Here is a 23,900-nt window from a genome sequence, read left to right as displayed (position 1 = left end):
ATCCACCGTGCGTAGCAATAATATGGCGTAGTCTCTGAATGAAATTACCCGAAACCTTTGACAACGTGTCTGGCGGAATGGCTTCACATGCAGATGAGATGTACTGCTTCAGCTGTTCAATTGTTTCTGGATTCTGGCGGTACACCTGGTCTTTCAAGTGTCCCCACAGAAAGAAGTCACAGCGGTTCATGTCTGGCGAATAGGGAGGCCAATCCACGCCGCCTCCTGTATGTTTCGGATAGCCCAAAGCAATCACACGATCATCGAAATATTCATTCAGGAAATTAAAGACGTCGGCCGTGCGATGTGGCCGGGCACCATCTTGCATAAACCACGAGGTGTTCGCAGTGTCGTCTAAGGCAGTTTGTACCGCCACAAATTCACGAAGAATGTCCAGATAGCGTGATGCAGTAATCGTTTCGGATCTGAAAAATGGGCCAATGATTCCTTTGGAAGAAATGGCGGCCCAGACCAATACTTTTTGAGGATGCAGGGACGATGGGACTGCAACATGGGGCTTTTCGGTTCCCCATATGAGCCAGTTCTGTTTATTGGCGAAGCCGTCCAGGTAAAAATAAGCTTCGTCAGTAAACCAAATGCTGCCCACATGCATATCGCCGTCATCAATCCTGTGCACTATATCGTTAGCGAATGTCTCTCGTGCAGCAATGGTAGCGGCGCTGAGGGGTTGCCGCGTTTGAATTTTGTATGGATAGAGGTGTAAACTCTGGCGCATGAGACGATACGTGGACGTTGGCGTCGTTTGGACCGCAGCTGCAACACGGCGAACGGAAACCCGAGGCCGCTGTCGGATCACCTGCTGCACTAGCTGCGCGTTGTCCTCTGTGGTTGCCGTACGCGGTCGCCCTACCTTTCCAGCACGTTCATCCGTCACGTTCCTAGTCCGTTGAAATTTGTCAAACAGATCCTTTATTGTATCGCTTTTCGGTCCTTTGGTTACATTAAACCTCCGTTGAAAACTTCGTCCTGTTGCAACAACACTGTGTTCTAGGCGGTGGAATTCCAACACCAGAAAAATCCTCTGTTCTAAGGAATAAACCATGTTGTCTACAGCACACTTGCACGTTGTGAACAGCACAGCCGGCCGCTGTGGTCTAGTGGTTCTAGGCGCGCAGTCCGGAACCGCGGGACTGCTACGGTCGCAGGTTCGAATCCTGCCTCGGGCATGGATGTGTGTGATGTCCTTAGGTTAGTTAGGTTTAATTAGTTCTAAGTTCTAGGCGACTGATGACCTCAGAAGTTAAGTCGCATAGTGCTCAGAGCCATTTTGAACAGCACACGCTTACAGCAGAAAGACGACGTACAGAATGGCGCACCCACAGACTGCGTTGTCTTCTATATCTTTCACATCACTTGCAGCGCCATCTGTTGTTGAAAATTGTAACTACTGTAATTTCGACAGTTTGTCCGCCTGAAAATGTACCGTTGTCCCAAGCATATTGCAACAAACGGTGTATTTCTATCGCTGCTCGTTTAGTTTTTATTGCCGTTTCAAATATACCGGTCATTTTTGAAACACCCTGTACCTACTTATGGCCTGTACTTTCCATGTGTGAATTATTGACCGTCCCTTCTGAAACGCCTTGTATTCTGCGACTCTGCAAGACATTGGCGGCGCTCACGTGGTGCCCACTGCAGTCTGTGGCGTTGCTGGTTTCTGGACAGTGGAAGCCGACGCAACGGTATCCGTGTTCTCCAGCAGATGGAATAGACCCGTCAGCGCAGACACTTTACACCGCCCCTTCCACTGTTACGAGTTGAGCCAATACTGCGAATGCAGCTGTTCCTGTCGGTTACGGCCATGCGGATAAAGTGGCGGTCGCCTTGCACAGTAACCACACACTGCGTGGTCCAGCAAGCGCTCGTTGCCATGTACCACCCTCTCCCATCCACTGGTTTCACACACGCTTCACTGTGGTAGCACCGTGCTCTACAACCGCAGCGGTGTACACAAAACTGTTTCCCGGAGACGTATCGCTCTGCCCCGTTCGAACTCACTCACTCACATGCTGATATTGCGTCCTTGGACGTCGACGACACATATCGGCGCTTGCTTGGCGTTTGCACTTAGTTTGAAGGATCTGCAACGACTGAGCTTGGCGTAACACTGACCTCTATAGTCGCACTTTTTCACCTTCGCTGCTTTGAAACACAATTCTTCTACTGAACAAGTACTCATAACTTTTAAGATATACATTTTAGAGTACATCTTTACAGGACATTTTTTTCTTGTTTTTATCCGTAGTACCACATCCCAAAATACGGAAAGCAAAGAAGTTGCAATAGAAGAGATTTGTTTCACAGTATCGGAGATCAAAAATTACTCATAGTGCTTAAGAAATGCGCTTTAGAGCCCATGTTTATTTGTTCTTTCTATTTACAATGATCATTCCTGTCATATTCGTAAATATTGCCCATACTATTGACCATCACATCTGAAACACCCCATATGTATACATGTATAAAGTGTATTGCTAAGGATAACAAGCGTCAGTGATACAGTTTACAAACAACTTCAAATCGTGGATCATCGTCTGGAAATTCAAATATAAGAAATGCAGTGATTTTTAGTAGTGAACGGCTTGAACCCATTTTAAGTATTATTTCACCACGCACATCTTCATCTGAAGCCAAACAGTTCATCCTAAACCTCGTCCTTAAGTAGGCCTACTTGAGAGTGCTCACACTTGATCGAAATTTCACAGCTGACCAGAAGCGGTTATACGAACTATTAATTCAGACTCGAATCCTCTTCCATTCAATGTCTGAACTTCTCTGCGAATTAATCCATACGCATTCTGCGCCAAATAGCGCCTGCGTCATCGGCAATTCGAGTGCTCCCCGCACATCACTCCTGCGCAGTCGCAGCTCTGCATGGTAGGGCTGCCGTCAGCACACGTCCGTCTGCCGATTTTGAGGCGTTTTCGATAAACCTCATTGCACTTTCGCCTTTTAAACACCAGAATTTCGATTATTCTGGAAATTTTACACAAATTTTGTTTTTGACGAAATAATTCACGCGTGAACGGCCTGAGGTCTGTCCGGCGCAATTCGGCAAACGACTACGACGCCATCATTCATCTGATGATGACAATGCAGTCGCTTGCAGAAATATTGTTCACCTGTAAACTATTTCGACAAGAATTACTGTGGAGGATGCTAAAGAACCACAACTCTGTCGTAAGTCAAAGAATTAAAGTTGACAGATTTCACAGAGGTTGCTTTACAGAGGATGAAATATCAGTCACGAAAATTGCCAATAAGTTTACTAGCCACAGCTATTTGTCTAATACGACGTAGCAAATAACGTGTAAAACACGACGGACATTGCCGGCCGCGGTGGTCTAGCGGTGCCAGGCGCTCAGTCCGGAACCGCGCGACTGCTACGGTCGCAGGTTCGAATCCTGCCTCGGGCATGGATGTGTGTGATGTCCTTAGGTTAGTTAGATTTAAGTAGTTATAAGTTCTAGGGGACTGATGACCACAGATGTTAAGTCCCATAGTGCTCAGAGCTATTTTGAGCCACGACGGACATTTTGACCGAAACGTACCGTCAGAGCAAGTCACAAGTTTACAATGATTGATACCACGTTATTCATCACCAAATTGACGCAAGACGTATTTTTGTATGTTTCATATTTTTCAAGATAAAAAAAACCAAATTAGTTTCAAATTTCGTAGCGCCCGTTCAAAACGGATAGACTCATACTACGGCAGCAGAAAGAGACAAGTTTCCCGTCAAAGCATTGATATCAGAAGGAAAGAGTCGCACAAGTCCCCCCCCCCCCCCCCCCCCACTCCATTCGCGGAGGCGGCACAATTCCTTCTTTGACGTCCAGCTGATATCGCTCGATAGCGATGTAGTAAACAACTGCAGAACTCCGCCAATTAAGACTCGCCAAATCACTTCCGTAAACATCACCCCTTCTCTTCTCGGCGCAGGCACGCATGAAAGGTCGTTAACTCCAGAAACTCAATCAGCTGTTTATTCAACGCCGCAAAGGCGTCCCACTGTCACCGCCGACCTGTGTACGCAACCTGCGGCGGAACTGGCCCGGCTATTGCTGCAGTTCACCGTAGACGTTTTACACTGAAAGTTGTCTTCACATTATGCGATGTGTATCAAAGTTACATTTGACTTACGGTATTTACGCAACTTGGCAAGAAGAAAGTGCGATCGGCTTCCGTTTCGAATATATTTCGGTATTCAAGGCGCGCCTTGTCTGAATTAAAATACGAGCTTTCGAAGACACTCGCCGTCAGGGACACCGAGAAAACTGTGTACGGGAAGAAAGTAGTTGCGTGGTTGTTAGGAAACTGGAGCATACTGTATGGAATGAAACTCTTATAAACCAGAAGATTATTTTGAACAGTACGCAGCATTACTAGGATGTAGTATGCTCTCGTTTGAACTGACTTACCAATCCAGTTTTAGGGGAACCTACAGTCCAAACGAGGACTCTGAATTACGGTGAAACTATACATTTTTCACATCAACAAAAAAAGGTTCAAATGGCTCTGAGCACTATGAGACTTAACATCTGAGGTCATCAGTCCCCTAGAACGTAGAACTACTTAAACCTAACTAACCTAAGGACATCACACACATCCATGCCCGAGGCAGGATTCGAACCTGCGACCGTAGCGGTCGCGCGGTTCCAGGCTGAAGCGCCTAGAACCGCTCGGCCACAACGGCCGGCTCACATCAACAAACGTTTGCAGATTTGACATAAACGGAAAGTGACAGATAAAAATTCCACGAGTCACTGAGGGTCGAAATGCAGATCTCTTTATTCGTATTCTAGCACTAGTTCACAGAGTCACCGGATATTCGGAACATCAGTAAGCTAAATTAATGTACGTCTTACAGAGATGGCTACGAAAAAATTCTATGTAAGTCAAGAACAAGGAAAGCAAATGTCAAAATATTATTTTTCATTAGCTACAGATTATCTTCCGTCGGTAAGTTTCGAGAAGGTGTCATTATCGTCCTTTGCCTGTGTAGAAGATAAAATTGTGCTGGGAGGATAAATTACCTCTTGTAATAACTAACACAAAAATATTTTAGAATAATAATGGAATAAAATCAAAAACGAACACATATATACACTCTAATAAAAAGTAAATAAATAAATAAAACGACACACCACGAAGGAATTATTCAAACGGGACGCAAATCGCTAAATGTCCTGTACATGTAGAGACAAAAAATGATTTAGATTATAATTTCGTAAACACATATACAAAAGAAGACGAAGTAAACATTCCAGAAGCCGAATCGAGAACAGCTGCCAACATGAGTAACGTAGAAGTAAATATCCTCGGAGTAGTGAAGCAACTTAAATCACTTAATAAAACCAATTAGGTTTCTTTCGGAGTATGCTGATGCAGTAGCCCCATACTTAAAAATCATATACAACCGTTCGCTCGCCGAAAGATCCGTACCCAAAGACTGAAACGTTGCACAGGTCACACCAACATTCAAGAAAGGCAGTAGCAGTAATCCACTAAATTACAGGCCCATATCGTTAACGTCGATATGCAGCAGGATTCTAGAACATATATTGTGTTCGAAGATTATGAATTACCTCGAAGAAAACGGTCTATTAACACACAGTCAACATGGGTTTAGAAAACATCGTTCCTGTGAAACACAACTAGCTCTTTATTCACATGAAGTGTTGTGTGCTATTGACAAGGGATTTCAGATCGATTCCGTATTTCCGGATGGCTTTTGATACTGTGCCACACAAGCGGCTTGTAGTCAAATTGCGTACTTATGGAATATCATCTCAGTTATGTGACTGGATTTGTGATTACCTGTCAGAGAGGTCACAGTTCGTAGTAATTGACGGAAAGTCATGGAGTAAAACGGAAGTGATTTCTGGCGTTCATCAAGGTAGTATTCTAGGCCCTTTGCTGTTCATTATCTATATAAACGACTTTGGAGACAATCTGAGCAGCCGTCTTCGGTTGTTTGCAGATGACGCTGTCGTTTATGGACTAATAAAATCATCAGAAGACCAAAACAAACTGCAAAACGATTTAGGAAAGATATCTGAATGGTGCGAAAAGTGGCAATTGACCCTAAATAACGAAAAGTGTGAGCTCATCCACATGAGTGCTAAAAGGAATTCGTTAAACCTCGGTTACACGATAAATCAGTCTAATCTAAAAGCCGCAAATTCAACTAAATATTTAGGTATTACAATTACGAACAAATTAAATTGGAAGGAACACACAGAAAATGCTGTCGGGAAGGCTAACCAACGACTGAGTTTTATTGGCAGGACACTTAGAAAATGTAACAAACCTACTAAGGAGACTGCCTAAGCTACGCTTGTACGTCCTCTTTTAGAATACTGCTGCGCGGTGTGGGATCCTTACCCGGTAGGTGCGACGGAGTGCATCGAAAAAGTTCAAAGAAAGGCAGTACGTTTTGTATTATCGCGAAATATGGGAGAGAGTGTCACAGAAATGATACAGGATTTGGGCTGGAAATCATTAAAAGAAAGACGTTTTTCGTTGCGACGGAATCTTCTCAAGAAATTCCAATGATCAACCTTCTCCTCCGAATGCGAAAATATTTTGTTGACATCGACCTACATAGGGAGAAACGATCACCACGATAAAATAAGGGAAATCAGAGCTCGTAAAGAAAGGTATAGGTGTTGATTCTTTCCACGCGGTATACGAGATTGGAATAATAGAGAATTGTGAAGGTGGTTCGATGAAGCCTTTGCCAGGCACTTAGATGTGATTTGCAGAGTAACCATGTAGATGTAGACATGTAGATGTAGATATACATAAATGATTGAAACTCCATAAAAACTGAGTGATTTGCTCCAGAGAGTGAGCTGCACAAACTGAGTAAGTCATAACGCGTTGGTCCATCTGTGGCCCTCATGCAAACAGTTACTCGGCTTGGCGTTGATTGAGCGAGTTGCTGCACGTCCTCCTGAGGGATACCGGGCCAGATTCTGTCCAACTGGGGCGTCAGATCGCCAACGTCTCCAGCTGGTTGATGGATACTGCCCCACAGTGTTCCAAACGTTGTCAACTGGGGCGAGATCCGGCGACCTTACTGGCCGAGGCAACGTCTGGCAAGCACGCAGACAAGCGGGAGAAATTTTCGCCGTGTTATCTTCCTGGAATGTAAGCCCAGGATGGTTTGGTATGAGCGGCAACAAAAGGGGCAGTGGATTATCGTCGTCGGACCGCTGTTCTGTAAGTGTGCCGCAAATGACAGCCAAAGGGATGCTGCTGTGGAATGAAATGACCTCCCAGAGCATCAGTCCAGGTTGTCGCGCCTCAAGGCGAGCGACAGTCAGGTTGGTACCCTACCACTGTTCGAGGTGTCTCCGGAGACATCTCCGCTGTTCATCGGGGCTCCAAAATGTGCTCGGAATTGAAATCGGTCAGCGCAAAAACAGTAGTATGAGCCATCTGCGAGCAATAAATAAATAAATAAATAAAAATAAAAAAGAAATCGTGCTTGTTATCAAAAGAGAAATTTGAAGGATTATCTATTCGACGGATAAGAGAGGAACTCTGGTATTGCGAAGATACAAAATGTCGATAGCGTATGATCAAAAACACACTGAAGATGACAAAATATTGCCTACCTCTCGATGTGTACTTCATTAAAAAAGACAAGGGCCGTGGACGTTCTAAGACTCGCATGCGGAAGAGCACAAGTGAAGTTACACAACTGCCACTTCACAACCAGACTTGAGTCTGTGCTGTACGATCAGCACACTGCTCCGAAGTACAGCGAGGAGACAAAACTCATCCGACAGTGATACACGCGGACATACAGACGGCGGTAGCATCGCGTACACGATGTATGAAAAAGCAGCGCATTTGCGGAGCTGTCATTTGTACCCGGGGGATTCATGCGAAAAGGTTCTCTACGTAACTATGGCAGCACGGCGGGAATTAACAGTCGTTGAACGCGCAATGGTAATTACAGTTAGTCGCACGGGACATTCCATTTAGGAAGTCGTTAGGCTTTCAACATTTCGAGATCCTCAGTGTCAAGAGTGCGCCGGGAAAACCAAATTTTAGGCATTATCTCTCACCACGGACAACGCAGTGGCCGACGGCCTTGACTTAACGACCGACGTCAGCGTCGTATGCGTAGAGTTGTCAGTGCTAACAGACAAGCAATGTGGGACATGCGGCGAACGTATCCCTTAGGACAGTGCAGCGAAATTTGGCGTTAATGGACTACGGCAGCAGATGACCTATGCGAGTCCCTTCTCTAACAGCACGGCATCGCCTGCACTGCCTCTCCTGAGCTCTTGACCACACCGGTTGGACCCTAGACGATTGGAAAACCGCGTCCTGGTCAGATGAGTTCCGATTTCAATAGGTAAGAGCTCATGGTAGGGTTCGAGTGAGGTGCAGACCCGAGAAAGCCATGGATCCAAGTTGTCAACAAGCCACTGCGCAAGATGGTGGTACCTTCGTGATGGTAAGAGCAGTGTTTCCAAAAAATGGTTCAAATGGCTCTGAGCACTATGGGACTTAACATCAGAGCACTATGGAACTTAACATCAGAGCACTATGCGACTTAACATCAGAGCACTATGGGACTTAACGTCAGAGCACTATGGGACTTAACGTCAGAGCACTATGGGACTTAACGTCAGAGCACTATGGGACTTAACGTCAGAGCACTATGGGACTTAACGTCAGAGCACTATGGGACTTAACGTCAGAGCACTATGGGACTTAACGTCAGAGCACTATGGGACTTAATCTAACTAACCTAAGGACGTCACACACATCCATGCCTGGAGGCAGGATTCGAAACTGCGACCGCAGCAGTCGTGCAGTTCCGGACTGAAGCGCCTAGAACCGCTCGGCTACCGCGGCCGGCGCAGTATTTCCACGGAATGTATTTGGTTCTCTAGTCCAACTGAATCGATCATTTAATGGAAATGGTTATGTTCGCCTACTTGGAGACTATTTTCAGCCATTCACGGAGTTCATGTTCCCAGACAACGATGTAATGGCACTGGGCCACACTCGTTCGCGATTGGTTTGAAGAACAATCTGGACAGTTCAAGCAAGTGATATGGCCACACACATCGCCTGACACGAACCCCATCGAATATTTATGTGCACAATCTAGAGACAAGTTCGTGCACAACATCCTGCACCGTCAACTTTTTCGCAATTACGGAGGGATGCAGACGCAGTGTGTCTGAATATTTCTGTAGGGGATCTCCAACGACTTGTTGGTTCACATCGGATAGCTACACTATGCTGGGCAAAAACAACACGAGATTAGGAGGTATCCTATGACCCGTCTCAGCTCAGTGTGTAAGACTACGTTACAATATGCTAGGCAAAAGGCAGTTTATGACACTGACATACCAAAATCATCATTTGAAAATGTAATTAGTGTGGCATTTTATATTAGACGGAAGTGACGTCGAAAGCAGAAAAGAGGCGTTAGTCAGATGCGCCTATTGTTCCGTCCCTCTATGCTTTGAGCAGTCCACTGACATCCCACACTTGCACTTTGAAGACAGAATAGCTGTGAAATGTTTATCAGGTCAGTAGAAACAGTTCGTTGTCCAGTCTTTGTAATTATTTTAAGCAGAGGTAAATTCAACGACACTGGAATATGACTGTTTTTCGCCCTATTATATCGAAATTTTGTTTTTCAGTGTTACCAAAACTGCGCTATTAGATGCACAATAGGTGATCTTTCAAATGTATCTCGTGGTAATACTAGCCGTTTTATGTGCGAATGCTTAATCACGGTACTTTTGGGACGAGTGATTTACATCCTGAGTACAGTTTCGTGCGTTCCCAGCGCTCAACTTCACGCACTTCCCTCGTGTGAGACGTGACGTGGTACGACTCCCCGTGACTCATGTGCTCTACACCAGTACTGTGAAGTCGACTATACTGTGTGTGGCAGAGAGTGCATACCTGTAGGGTTACCTCCAAGTACCTCAGGAGATTCAAAAGACGGCTGCGTAAAAACTGCAAGGCTCACTGAAAAAAAGGCCTCAAGACAGTGGACAGAGCACCTCTCCAAATGTCCACTCATAACAGGCGCCGTGGAGTATTTACGCTACGAAGCAGCCGCGTCAGATTCTTTTTATTTATTTTTTTTTTTTTTTTTTTTTTTTTTTTTTTTTAATCTCATTTTGTTCGCTTGTGTTCGTTGCATCTGCTCGGGGCGGACGTCGTAAGACATCCATGTATGTTCGTTGCTGATCGATTGACTCAGTTTTTTTATTACAGAGGTCACGTAACCCTCTGACCGAACACGCTGAGCTACCGTGCCGGCATCAGGCAGACAAACTGACCGCTCCGTATTGTGCCGTTGAATTAGTTCGCGCCTGTGCATAGGCATCCCAGTGAACAACTTTCCTAAGCGGGCAGCGGTCGCGCCTAACCAGGCAGTTTGTGCCAGCGACTTCAGTGAATTCGAAGCACGTATTGACGTTTCCCACGTCACACACCGTATTTGTACTGAGCACACGTATGCCTAGTAGAAACTTTGGGCAATACTCTACGCACACCTATCGGTCTATTTTCCGTGTGTCTTGTAGTTTTCACACAGTCGCCTTCTGAAACCTTGAATTACTATCAGACTATCACCATTCGCCATGACTCATACGATTTACGGATGATATTTGGGTTAATTCCAGGGGCAGATGTGGACTCTGACCACAATCTATTGGTTATGACCTGTTGATTAAAACTGAAGAAACTGCAAAAAGGTAGGAATTTAAGATGGGACCTGGATAAACAGAAAGAACCAGAGGTTGTACAGAGTTTCAGGGAGAGCATAAGGGAACAATTGACAGGAATGGGGGAAAGAAATACAGTAGAAGAAGAATGGGTACCTTTGAGGGATGAAGTAGTGAAGGCAGCAGAGGATCAAGTAGGTAAAAAGACGAAGGCTAGTAGAAATCCTTGGGTAACAGAAGAAATATTGAATTTAATTGATAAAAGGAGAAAATATAAAAATGCAGTAAATGAAGCAGGCAAAAAGGAATACAAACGTCTAAAAAATGAGATCGACAGGAAGTGCACAATGGCTAAGCAGGGCAAATGTAAGGATGTAGAGGCTTATCTCACTAGGGGTAAGATAGATACTGCCTACAGGAAAATTAGAGAGACCTTTGGAGATAAGAGAACCACTTGTATGAACATCAAGAGCTCAGATGGAAACCCAGTTCTAAGCATAGAAGGGAAAGCATAAAGGTGGAAGAAGTATATAGAGGGTCTATACAAGGGCGATGTACTTGAGGACAATATTATGGAAATGGGAGAGGATGTAGATGAAGATGAAATGGGAGATATGATACTGCGTGAAGAGTTTGACAGAGCACTGAAAGACCTGAGTCGGAACAAGGCCCCAGGAGTAGACAACATTCCATTGGAACTACTGACGGCCTTGGAGAGCCAGTCCTGTCAAAACTCTACCATCTGGTGAGCAATATGTATGAAACAGGCGAAATACCCTCAGACTTCAAGAAGAATATAATAATTCCAATCCCAAAGAAAGCAGGTGTTGACAGATGTGAAAATTACCGAACAATCAGTTTAATAACCCACAGCTGCAAGATACTAACACGAATTCTTTACAGACGAATGGAAAAACTAGTAGAAGCCCACCTCGGGGAAGATCAGTTTGGATTCCGTAGAAACACTGGAACACTTGAGGCAATACTGACCTTACGACTTATCTTAGGAGAAAGATTAAGGAAAGGCAAACCTACGTTTCTAGCATTTGTAGACTTAGAGAAAGCTTTTGACAATGTTGGCTGAAATACTCTCTTTCAAATTCTAAAGGTGGCAGGGGTAAAATACAGGGAGCGAAAGGCTATTTACAATTTGTACAGAAACCAGATGGCAGTTATAAGAGTCGAGGGACACGAAAGAGAAGCAGTGGTTGGGAAGGGAGTAAGACAGGGTTGTAGCCTCTCCCCGATGTTATTCAATCTGTATATTGAGCAAGCAGTAAAGGAAACAAAAAAAGAATTCGGAGTAGGTATTAAAATCCGTCTTGAAAGGAGGATATAAGATGAACATCAACAAAAGCAAAACGAGGATAATGGAATGTAGTCGAATTAAGTCGGGTGATGCTGAGGGAATTAGATTAGGAAATGAGACGCTTAAAGTAGTAAAGGAGTTTTGCTATTTGGGGAGCAAAATAACTGATGATGGACGAAGTAGAGAGGATATAAAATGTAGACTGGCAATGGCAAGGAAAGTGTTTCTGAAGAAGAGAAATTTGTTAATATCGAGTATAGATTTAAGTGTCAGGAAGTCATTTCTGAAAGTATTTGTATGGAGTGTAGTCATGTATGGAAGTGAAACATGGACGATAAATAGTTTGGACAAGAAGAGAATAGAAGCTTTCGGAATGTGGTGCTACAGAAGAATGCTGAAGATTAGATGGGTAGACCACATAACTAATGAGGAAGTATTGAATAGGATTGGGGAGAAGTTTGTGGCACGACTTGACCAGAAGAAGGGATCGGTTGGTAGGACATGTTCTGAGGCATCAAGGGATCACCAATTTAGTATTGGAGGGCAGCGTGGAGGGTAAAAATCGTAGAGGGAGACCAAGAGATGAATACACTAAGCAGATTCAGAAAGATGTAGGTTGCAGTAGGTATGGGAGATGAAGAAGCTTGCACAGGATAGAGTAGCATGGAGAGCTCCATCAAACCAGTCTCAGGACTGAAGACTACAACAACAACAACAACATTTGGGTGAAAGACTAATGTCATTCTATACCTGCCCAATTTTTTCCTAAATTCACCACCGTGAATAAGGTGCTCTGCAATCCACGTCTTAGTTATTAGGTCTCCACTGTAATTTGTTGGACATTTCTGTGACTCTCTCATGCTGACCAAAGAAACTCGTGACGAACCGTGCAGCTCTTCTTCCAGTCATACGTATTTCTTCCAACTTGGTAGGAAAAAAGATCGACAATAGCAGTGTACTTCAAGTCTCGGAGTTGCGAAGCGTTCCTAACGACACAAAAAAGAGCAGGTCATTCCCGTCCTCAAGAGGAGTCGTCGAACAAACACACAAAATTTTTAGACCTCACGTCGGTCTGTTGTAGAATTTTGGAGACCGGACATCTCCTATAGTGTGTTTCTGTAGGAGCGTGCAAAAATTTAACAGGACGTAGAGGAAGCTCCACTGAACAATTTGAGGCAGGGAAACTGGGGTCGGAGACGTAAGCTTACGGAGATAACAGGAATAAAATAACGATCCTGTGTACTTTTTTATTTACTGAAAATGCGATCACTGACGCAATGAACATACCATTTGTGCCATATATTACAAAATGTGCTGAAACTGACGGCCATCGACATCAATGTAAGCATGACGTCGGCGAAAAAGATACTGACGCACGCTAACAAATATCCCTGGCAGCTAGAATTCTGGCAACTAATTCATCTCTGTACCCACTGAGGTCCCATTCACACAAGTGACTTTAGATATTCCCTTAGGAAAGAGTCACGGGGATTCGGGTCAGGTGACCTCGCAGACGATGGAATAGGACTTCCCCCTCCAATCCAGCGACCAGGGAACACTGTACTAGTACTGCACTATCGTATTGTAGAGTACGTTTTTGAAATGCAGTGAGTATTGAATGGGTCTGTCGCTGACCCATAGCCCTTTCTGTCGTGGGACGAAACAAATACGATGCAACAGATCCATGACTTCCTGGAAATCAGGCTGCTCGTACTCCTTGTTTCCTTGTAGGAAGTAAAGAGCGTGCATATAAATAAACGTGTAAGCTGGTACGCATGTTAGTTGTAAATAAGCTGGAAAACAGCAATACTGGACAAAGCGGTAGACAAGTTTACTTCCATATCTCCATAAGCTGACTTATCCAACCCCAGAGTCCCTATCTGAAATTGTTCAGTGCAGTATTCTCTATGTACTGTTACATTTTTGCGCCCTCTTACGCAAAAATATCCTGTATAAGAATAATCACAGATTCTGAAAACGTCGATCGTCTGAAACCCAGCTCGACATGTTCGTCGACGAGACGCAGAAACTAACAGGTACCGCGCTCAGGTTGATGCGGTGTTCCTCGACTTCTCCGAAAGCGATCACAGTCCCGCAGTGGCGCCCGATGAACGAACTACGAGGGTAGCGATCATCACACCAGCAGTGTGATTGGATTGAAGAGTTTTCAGCAAACAGAAGATAGCATGAAACTTCATGGCAGATTAAAACTGTGTGACGAGCCGAGTCTCCAACTCGGGACCTTTGCCTTCCGCGGGGAAGTGCTCTGTCAGTTTTCGAGGTAGGAGATAGAGCAGTTGCCCGCCAAAGGGAAACGTCTCGAGTTCGAGTCTCGGTCCGGCACACACTTTTAATCTATGAAGTTTCATACCAGCGCACTCTTCGTTGCAGGACGAAAATTTCATTCTAGAATATAGCATGTCACTCTCAACGGAGAGAAATTTTGAATAAGTACCTTCCGGCGTCGCTCGAAGGAGTTTCGGACACCATTACTTTTCAGAGTATAAATGTAAATGACGTAGTAGACAATGTCTGATGTTCATCAAGGCATTTCACGGATGATGCTGTTGCATACAGTGAAGTCGCGACGCTAGAAAATGTAGGAAAACTTGAGAGAATTGACGGTTGGTGCAGGCATTATCAGTTAACCCTGAACATTAACAACTGTAACGTACTGCGGACAGAAAGACCGATTACTGTGTGTTTACACGTATACAGGAAATTCACTGAAAGCAGTTACACCGAGGAAATATCTAGAGGTATGCAAGGGGACGATTTGAAATGGCACGACAACATAAAGCTAATTGCAGGTAAAGCGGATTCACTTGAAGAATTCAGCCATATACGAGATAGTTTATAAGGCCTTTGCTTAACCAATACTCTAATACTGCGTACCAGATCGGGGTGATGAGGAAACAGAGAACATCGAAAGAAGAGCAGCGCGTTTCGTTACGGGTTCCTTTAGCAAGCGCGAAAGCGTCACGCAGATGCGTACAGCATCGCAGTGTTGTTTACTATATATCTAGCCAAAAGACGGTTAAGGTAAAGTTACAGAGATTCGATTTCGCACAGAGGCTTATCACCGTTCGTTCTTCCTGGGAAGCTGAAACGGGAAAAGGGGAGAACTGACAAAGTACCCTGCGCCACACATCGTAACGTAGTTTACGGAGCATACAGGGTGTCCTAGGAGGAATGATCAATACACAGGGACATGGCGCAAATGGTGGTTCGAAGCCAAAAAGACTATTTGGCATGGGTTGTAAGATGCATGCCTTAACATCTATGAGCACTTCCTCGTCTTCGCTACTGTGAAACAGTCTGTCCTGTTGCAAGCTCTTTACTTGCCGTATTATGAGAGATGGTACTACGCACCAAAAGAAGAAAAATATCTCTACTAAACACAGACTCTAAAGTGCATACCTCAGAAGCTATGAACACTGGTTATTCTTCGCTACTATGAAAGATATCTCTTCTCCTGAACAAGTGCTGATAGCTCTTAAAGTAAGCCCTTGTTTATAGGCAATTTTTCTTGTATGGACCATATTGTCCCCACCTAACATATGGAAAGCAAACAGGTTACAGTAGATGACATTTGTTTCACAGTATCGCTCTTATATCCCTTGCGGTATGCATTTTAGAACACATGTTCACTAGAGTTTTTGCCTTCGAATTATCGTTCCTGTCAAATCCATTACAACATTCCTCCTGGCAAACTCTGCAAATGTAGATGACTTCTGGTGACAGATTTGGCGTCTATTTTAGCTGACAATTAAACTACTGTAATTCGACGTTTATAATTTTGTGAATTGACCGACTTGTTCCCTAAGATTTTAGGGCGACGTTTTTAATGTGCTGCGAGGGGGTGGCTGGCTCACCCATGTTTTTGGCGAGTGATCACCCAGCCACATATTCCTGCAAATCTACTTTACTTTTGCTCTCGTCTTCCTTAGTTTTGGTTGCTTGGTTGATTTGGGGGGGAGGGGACCAAACAGCGAAGATATCCGTCACATCGGATTAGGGAAAAGAGACGGAAGGAAATCGGCAGTGCCCTTTCAGTAGAAGCATCCCGGCCTTTAGCTGAAGCGATTTAGGGAGATCACGGAAAACCTAATTCAGGATGTCCGGACGCGGATTTGAACCGTCGTTCTTCCGAATGCGAGTCCAGTGTGCTAACCACTACGGCACCTCGCTCGGTTCCTTAGTTTTTCTTAATAGTTTGAGAACATTAAAAGCTAACATTTTAGATTAGGCTTTACCGTGAGAATTATTGATATCAAATGAAACAAGTTTACTGTTACATGTTTATCCCCGAGACGCGTTTCAAAGGTTTAAACCTCCATCATCAGGGCGATATACATTTGTTAGTATGACATATGTGTCTGATGTGTTACGATTTTTGCAGAAACTTGTGGTACTGTCTCCAGTGGTTACAAGTTCCTTTCACTGTCGTAGCACATCACTTGTATAGTGTCATCTTTTGTAAACACAGATGGCCTCAAGTTCCTCCAAAACTCGTAACAGAACACACACATATGTCATGCTAACAAATGGATATCCACCTTTGAGACGAGTCGTGGAGGTAAATGAACAGTGACTAGTAACCATAAACTTGTTTGCTATTAAAAAGTCTTGATCACGATTTATTTATCAAGCTGACCGGTAGTGATTCTCCAGCAGAAAGAGGTTCCTACTCAATCGTCTGAAGATGACCACAGTAGTGGTCGAAACCGGTCGCCTTAATAAGTAAATCGTGATCAAGAATGTTTTTAATAGCAAATATTTGTAACTCATCGCTCACTGCCACTCCCATAATGTATTCAAAAGTAATAAACTTGTTGTTTCGTTCGATACTTTTAGAACATCTGAATACATTTAGCACTATCTTCCATGCTGTGAGCTAGTGTGATGCTGCATGTGTTCATGAGTGAGACTGGATGGAATGGGTGTGATTTCATCTGAGATTGATTTTTATCTCTTTTGTCACATTTTTTTGCCGTTTCAAATACATTCATTTCTACTAATTTGGTAAAGACGCTGATAATCTCATCGCTGAGCGGCCCTAAAAGACACACACACACACACACAGAGAGAGAGAGACAGACAGACAGACACACGCACACACTATCTCTGTCTCTATCTATAATAGCGAATATCATATTGATGTGAGGCGCTTTACATTTTTGAAATTATCGAGACGCAGTATTGTGTCTTCTATTGTAGAGCAAATTTCTGCGATTTTTTTTTGCCCGTGTTTTTACGAAAGAAATGCTAGATAAATTTGCAAGTGCGTTTAAGCTGCCAGCCAGTGTTTACGTATTCGTGCTATTTTCATCTGCTGATAAAATTTATGTAAAACACTGTGATTAACTTCCTCCAGTTTATTCAGGTCCTCAAACCCTTGTGTGTACCTAAGTACTAAGCTGATATTGTCTAATTGTCTGTAAAATGCAAATAATAATAATAATAAATAAAAAACTGAAGATAATGGATAAGCAGATGGTGTGAGTTGCTTACTTACTGTAGCAATTTCCTTTGCTACAAAGTACGTCCGTGTAGAGGTACGTCCTCGTCGAAATGACAAGTGTGGCAGCGGTGCGCGCGGGACTTACATGAAGAAGAGCCCCCGCTTGTAGCCGTAGACCTCGTTGTAGAGCAGCCAGGACTCGGGCACGATGTGGGCGGGGTAGCGGCCTTCGACGGAGAAGACCCGCCGCATCTCGTCGGCGTCGGCGACGAAGACGGCGTCGACGGGCCCTATGGAGTCCCGGAAGACGGGCCCCAGCTCGCGGTGCCGCCGGTCGACGTAGCGGTGCAGGCGGGGGGCGGCGCCGGCGGCCAGCAGGTCCAGCGTGGTGCCGAGCAGCGGCAGGCCGCGCGGCGACGGCGGCGGGGGCGGCAGCTGCTGCTGCGGCAGCGCGCGCGCCGCCCACGACGATCCGCGGCACCACACGCGCACCCGGCTCCACATGGCGAAGGCGAAGGCGAAGGCGAAGGCGAGCGCCGGACCGGCGGGCTGCGTCTGCCGGCGCCGCCGCCGACGCCCCGGAGGACCCCGCCGGCCGAGGGGCGACCGCCGCGCCCCTGGCGGCCGCGCGCCGAACCGGGCCGGCAGCCGCGCCGCCGGCGGCCAGCTGGTGACTCCGGGCGCCTCCACTGGGATCGAGAACGCGCCCGCCGCACCGTAGTGTGTAAGATAACACGCAAACAACTCATCCCCATCGACACCGGGCTGTCTGTGTCCACCAGCCTCACACAGTGCAAAATTCTCGTTAGGACAAACATCACCATCATCATTTATTTATTTTATTTATTTATTTATTTATTTATTTATTGTTCCGTGGGACCACATTAAGGAGAAGTCTCCATGGTCATGGAACGAGTCAATACATGAAATTATAACACGATTCTAGAAACAGATAAAATGAAATATAAGAAACATATTCATGCGACACGTCATTAGTTTAAATAAAGAAAATCAAGAATGTAACACTGGAATTTGCTTAATTTTTTAGCTCTTCCAGGAGCTCCTCGACAGAATAGAAGGCGTGAGCCATGAGGAAACTCTTCAGTTTAGACTTAAAAGCGTTCGGGCTACTGCTAAGATTTTTGAGTTCTTGTGGTAGCTTACTGAAAATGGATGCAGCAGAATACTGCACTCCTTTCTGCACAAGAGTCAAGGAAGTGCACTCCACATGCAGATTTGATTTCTGCCTAGTATTAACTGAGTGAAAGCTGCTAACTCTTGGGAGTAAGCTAATATTGCTAACAGCAAACGACATTAAAGAAAATATATACTGTGAGGGCAATGTCAGAATTCCCAGACTATTGAATAGGGGTCGACAAGAGGTTCTCGAACTTACACCACACATAGCTCGAACAGCCCGTTTTTGAGCCAAAAATACCCTTTTTGAATCAGAAGATTTACCCCAAAAAATAATACCATATGACATAAGCGTATGAAAATATGCGAAGTAGACTACTTCTCGTGTTGAAGTGTCACTTATTTCAGATACTGTTCCAATGGTAAATAAAGCGGCATTTAGTTTCTGAACAAGATCCTGAACATGGGCTTTCCACAACAGCTTACTATCTATCCGTACGCCTAGGAACTTGAACTCTTCCGTCTCGCTTATAACATGCCCATTCTGTCTGATTAAAATATCAGTTCTTGTTGAATTGTGAGTTAGAAACTACAAAAACTGAGTCTTACTGTGATTTAGCATCAAATTATTTTCCACAAGCCACGAACTTATTTCATGAACTACATTATTTGATAATGTTTCAATATTACACACAAGATCCTTCACTACCAAGCTGCTGTCATCAGCAAACACAAATATTTTTGAATCACCTGTAATACTAGAAGGCATATCATTTATATAAATAAGAAACAGCAGTGGCCCCAGCACCGATCCTTGGGGAACGCCCCATTTAACAGTGCCCCATTGGCACTGAACATCATTACCACTCTCAATATTGCAGAGAATTACCTTCTGCTTTCTGTTCTTAAAGTAAGAGGCGAACCAATTGTAAGCTACTCCCCTTACTCCATAATGTTCCAACTTCTGCAGTAATATTTTCTGGTCAACACAGTCAAAAGCATTCGTTAAATCAAAGAAAACACCTAACGTTCGCAACCTTTTATTTAATCCGTCCAAAACCTCACAGAGAAAAGAGACTATAGCATTTTCAGTTGTTAAGCCATTTCTAAAACCAAACTGTACATTTGACAGCAAATTATGTGAATTTAAATGCTGCAGTAACCTTGTATATACAACCCTCTCGATAACTTTAGCAAACACCGATGGCATAGAAATAGGTCTAAAATTGACAACATTATCAATGTCTCCCTTTTCATAAAGTGGCTTCGCTACCGAGTACTTTAATCGGTCAGGAAACCGACCACTCCTAGATATGGCTAAGTACTGGGCTAACATACATGGAACAATACTTCAGTATTCTGCTAGATACCCCGTCATATCCATGAGAGTTCTTGGTCTTTAGTGATTTAATTATTAACTCAATCTCCCTCTTGTCAGTATCATGGAGGAGCATTTCAGGTAACAGTCTCGGAACACTTTGTTCTACGAGCGCTATATGATTCCCTGTTGGGACTAGGTTTCTATTTAGTTCACCTGCTATATTCAGAAAGTGATTATTAAATACTGTACATATATGCGACTTATCAGTAACACGGACATTCGCACTACGCACTGATTCTATATCCTCGACCTGTCCCTGCAGACCAGCCACTTCCTTTACGACTGACCATATGGTTTTAATTTTATCCTGAGACTTAGCTATTCTATCTGCATACCACATACTTTTTGCCTTCCTAATAACTTTTTTAAGCACCTTACAATACTGTTTGTAATGGGCTACTGCATTTAGATTGTGACTGTTTCTAACGTTTTGATATAATTGCCACTTTGTTCTACAAGATATTCTTATACCTTTAGTCAGCCACCCAGGCTGCCTGTTTGTGCTAATACTCTGTTTTGAACGTTCTAACGGAAAGAAACTTTCAAAGAGCACGAGAAAAGTCTTGAGGAAAGCATTATATTTATCGTCTACTCTATCAGCACTATAAACATCTTGCCACTCTTGTTCCTTGATAAGGTTTACAAAAGTCTCTACAGCAACTGGATCAGCTTTCCTAAAAAGTTAGTAACTATATTTAACCTGTGTTGCAGCACAAAAATCTTTTAGACTTAAAATTTGTGCATCATGATCTGAAAGGCCATTCACCATTCTGCTAACAGAATGCCCTTCTAGTAATGACGAATGAACAAAAATATTCTCTATGGTTGTTCTACTGTTCCCTTACACTCTCGTTGGAAAGAATACGGTTTGCATAAGATTATATGAATTAAGGAGGTCTACCAGCATCCTTTTCCTCGCACAATCACTTATACAATTTATATTGAAGTCACCACATATAACTAACGTTTTGTATTTCCTATAAAGTGAACCAAGAACCTCCTCTAGCTTTAGCAAAAACGTTGTGAATTCGGAGTCTGGGGATCTATAAATAACAGTAAGAAGTTTAGTTCCACTAAATTTAACCACACCTGCACAACATTCAAACACCTTTTCAGTGCAGTACTTTGAAATATCAATTGACTCAAATGGGATACCGTTTTTCACATAAATGGCTACTCCCCCACACCGCAAAGAGCTCCTAGAAAAGCTGCCAAACAACCTGTATCCTGGTAAAGGAAGCCTCTGAATTATCTCCTTATTTAAGAAGTGTTCAGATATACCAATAATTTCAGAGTCAACATCTATAAGTAGTTCACTAACTTTATCTCTAATGCCTTGTACGTTTTGATGAAATATACTAATTCCCTGATTAATCGGATACCTAAGCTTTGTCGAAAGTGGTTTCTTTGTTAGAGAGACTTCCCTTAAGCAGGAATACCTGTCAGCTGACTTCAATCTAAAAAAGGTACAGCTCTAACACCCACAACTAACGGAATTTTCCCATGAGTGATCCCACCACCCCCACCTATGTTGTCACCTATAAGCTTTGCCAACCTCCCCTTTCCATACCTGTTGAGGTGCAGGCCATGTCTAGTGAAACCCGTCCTGCTGATAGACTCCACCGACACCCTTGAAATGTGACTCATGCCTTCTGTCATTAGCGCACCCCCAAGTCTCATGTTATTACGCCTGACGGCTGTATTAAGATGAGGACGATCGTGACGCTGAAACAATTCCACGAAATGCACATTCGTGTTGCCAGTCTGAGTGGCTATCTTTTCCAGGTCACCATCTATGTCATACTCCCCATCCCTATCAATACTATTACCAGCCCCACCCACAATCACTACCTGATCCGCTTTTGTAAAATCCCTACATAGCCCCCCTATGTTAAAAGTCACCTGAGCCAATCGTGCATTAGGCTTCACAATGCTGGTGACCTGGTACTCACTCCCCAAAACTTCCTGCAACTGCTGGCCTACACCTCTGCCGTGAGAACTACCTAACAGCAGAACCTTCTTCTTTCTCTTAGACTTTGCAACTGTCCTAGCTACCGTAACTGCTGAGGTCTGCTGCATACTTCCTACATCTACAGCTACTAGAGATTCCTCTCCACTAGACTCTGACAGTCGGTCAAATCTATTACAAACATCAATAGTAAAACTATCTGAAAATCTCCTTCTCCTAGCAGATCTCTTGCCAACAGCCAACTCCCATTCCCCAACCCCCTCCTCCCTCCTCATCCTATCTAGCTCCTCCTGTGCGTTTTCCAACTGCACCTGAAGGGCACAGATCTTAGGCTCCTGCTCCTCTATCAATTTACTCTTGCTACATAACCTGCAGTTCCAGGAGAGGATCTCACCAGAATGCCCACTGGCTTCCCCACTGCATTCCCCCCAGTGAAAATACTTCGAACAAGTCTCACACCGCAATCCACTACTCACGAACCTACGGCAAAGCCCACACTTCTCACTCATGGTAAAATTTTACAGTTATTGAAACAAGAAAACATCTTTATCTAAGTTCCGCTACTACAATAAGAAGATGTTAAAAACTGACTACAATAATCACAAACTTGCTCCACAAGGAAAGTAACTACTATTATTGACAGTATTAATCAACAACAAATGAAAATATAATAAAATACTAACACAAAAGAAAATCAAACGTCTAATGACAATAACGAAACTGAAAGCAGTTCGCAAAAATTTCTTCTGAAGTTATTTCACCGGAAAACACCAAGAACACCGGTTGAAAACTACTAAAGTTCCTAAATAAACTACTATACACAAACAATTAATTAGTACTTAGCTTTCGATGCGCCGCTACAGCTGCAACTGGTCAGCGCGGAATGTAAACACGGGTAAGAGGTTAAGTTGCTCGATACGAAACACTCACAAATATCAGGTCACATCACAAGAAAGGTAGAGGTGAATGAAGAAACCACTAATAAGTCACTCCTATAGTAAATATTAACACAAAAACCGTTAAAATATATATCTGCAACCTAAAAATAGATGAAAACTTAGAGAGCGATCTCACACGCAGTCACGCGCGTGTGACGTCACACCAAAGATCCATTACTTTTTAAGAGTCACCCTCATCTACATCGCGCTCATAACCATATTATGTATGTGTTGTAATGTCTCTTGCAGCGGTCTCTCAGCGATATTTTCAGAAATTTTATAAATTATATAACTCAGTACATATCTCGAAAAATCTCTTCTTATCTTACCGATTCCTAAACTTTAATATACGATGATTATCAATGCAAAGTAGTTTCAAGCCCTATTATTCCTTGGAGCGTCCATTTACTCCATGGAACAGCTTCTCTGCTATCTACGTTTTCTCTTATGAAACGAATGAAGGAGATCTTGCCGATTAGCCGTGAAAGGAGGAGGATGTATTGTTGAGCTAGTCGCCATCTTGATGAGATTATGTATGAGAAGGAATTTAATACATGAACTAAACTAAAGTAAGTGTGTTCGCGTATTATTTAACTGATTATTATTGACAGTGTCTGCTTACTACGCTGTGTTGCACGGGATCAGTGGGGAACGTCTGATTTACACTGGACGAACCTGCCGTTTTGTATGCTCAAGATATCCAGTATAAATAAATAGGCTAACACGGTCTTACCAGCAGATCTCCGGTCTTCCCCATGTGATCATCGAAATTTAATAATTATTACAAATCTTTTCAGGAGATCGACTGACAATTTTCGTCGCACCGGGACTTCGAAATTGCTTCACTGCCTTATGGAATTTAGGTTAAGCTCAATTTAATCGGGATGGAACAGTATTGAACTGTGTGAATGTGATAAGCCTGCTTTGTGAATGAAAATTCCCTTAATATACGCATGTTTTTTA

The 23,900-nt window shown here is 43.7% G+C and overlaps 1 protein-coding gene across 1 annotated transcript in view; it reads right to left on the bottom strand.

Moving 5' to 3' along the window:
- Positions 1–23,694, bottom strand: part of LOC126163887 (cytochrome P450 315a1, mitochondrial) — a 167,885-nt gene extending 144,191 nt beyond the window's left edge. Inside the window, exons 1-2 of the mRNA XM_049920193.1 lie at positions 23,671–23,694; positions 17,658–18,295 (exon numbers count right to left, since the gene is read on the bottom strand). Coding sequence (XP_049776150.1) covers positions 17,658–18,295; positions 23,671–23,694 — 662 coding nt within the window. The remainder of the gene's footprint in view (positions 1–17,657; positions 18,296–23,670) is intronic.
- Between the last annotated feature and the right edge of the window lie 206 nt (positions 23,695–23,900).

Source organism: Schistocerca cancellata, chromosome 1 (genome assembly GCF_023864275.1).
Source record: "Schistocerca cancellata isolate TAMUIC-IGC-003103 chromosome 1, iqSchCanc2.1, whole genome shotgun sequence".
NCBI classification, from domain to species: Eukaryota; Metazoa; Arthropoda; class Insecta; order Orthoptera; family Acrididae; genus Schistocerca; species Schistocerca cancellata.
Note: the sequence above shows the minus strand (reverse complement) of the source record. Positions and strands in the feature narration are given on the sequence as shown.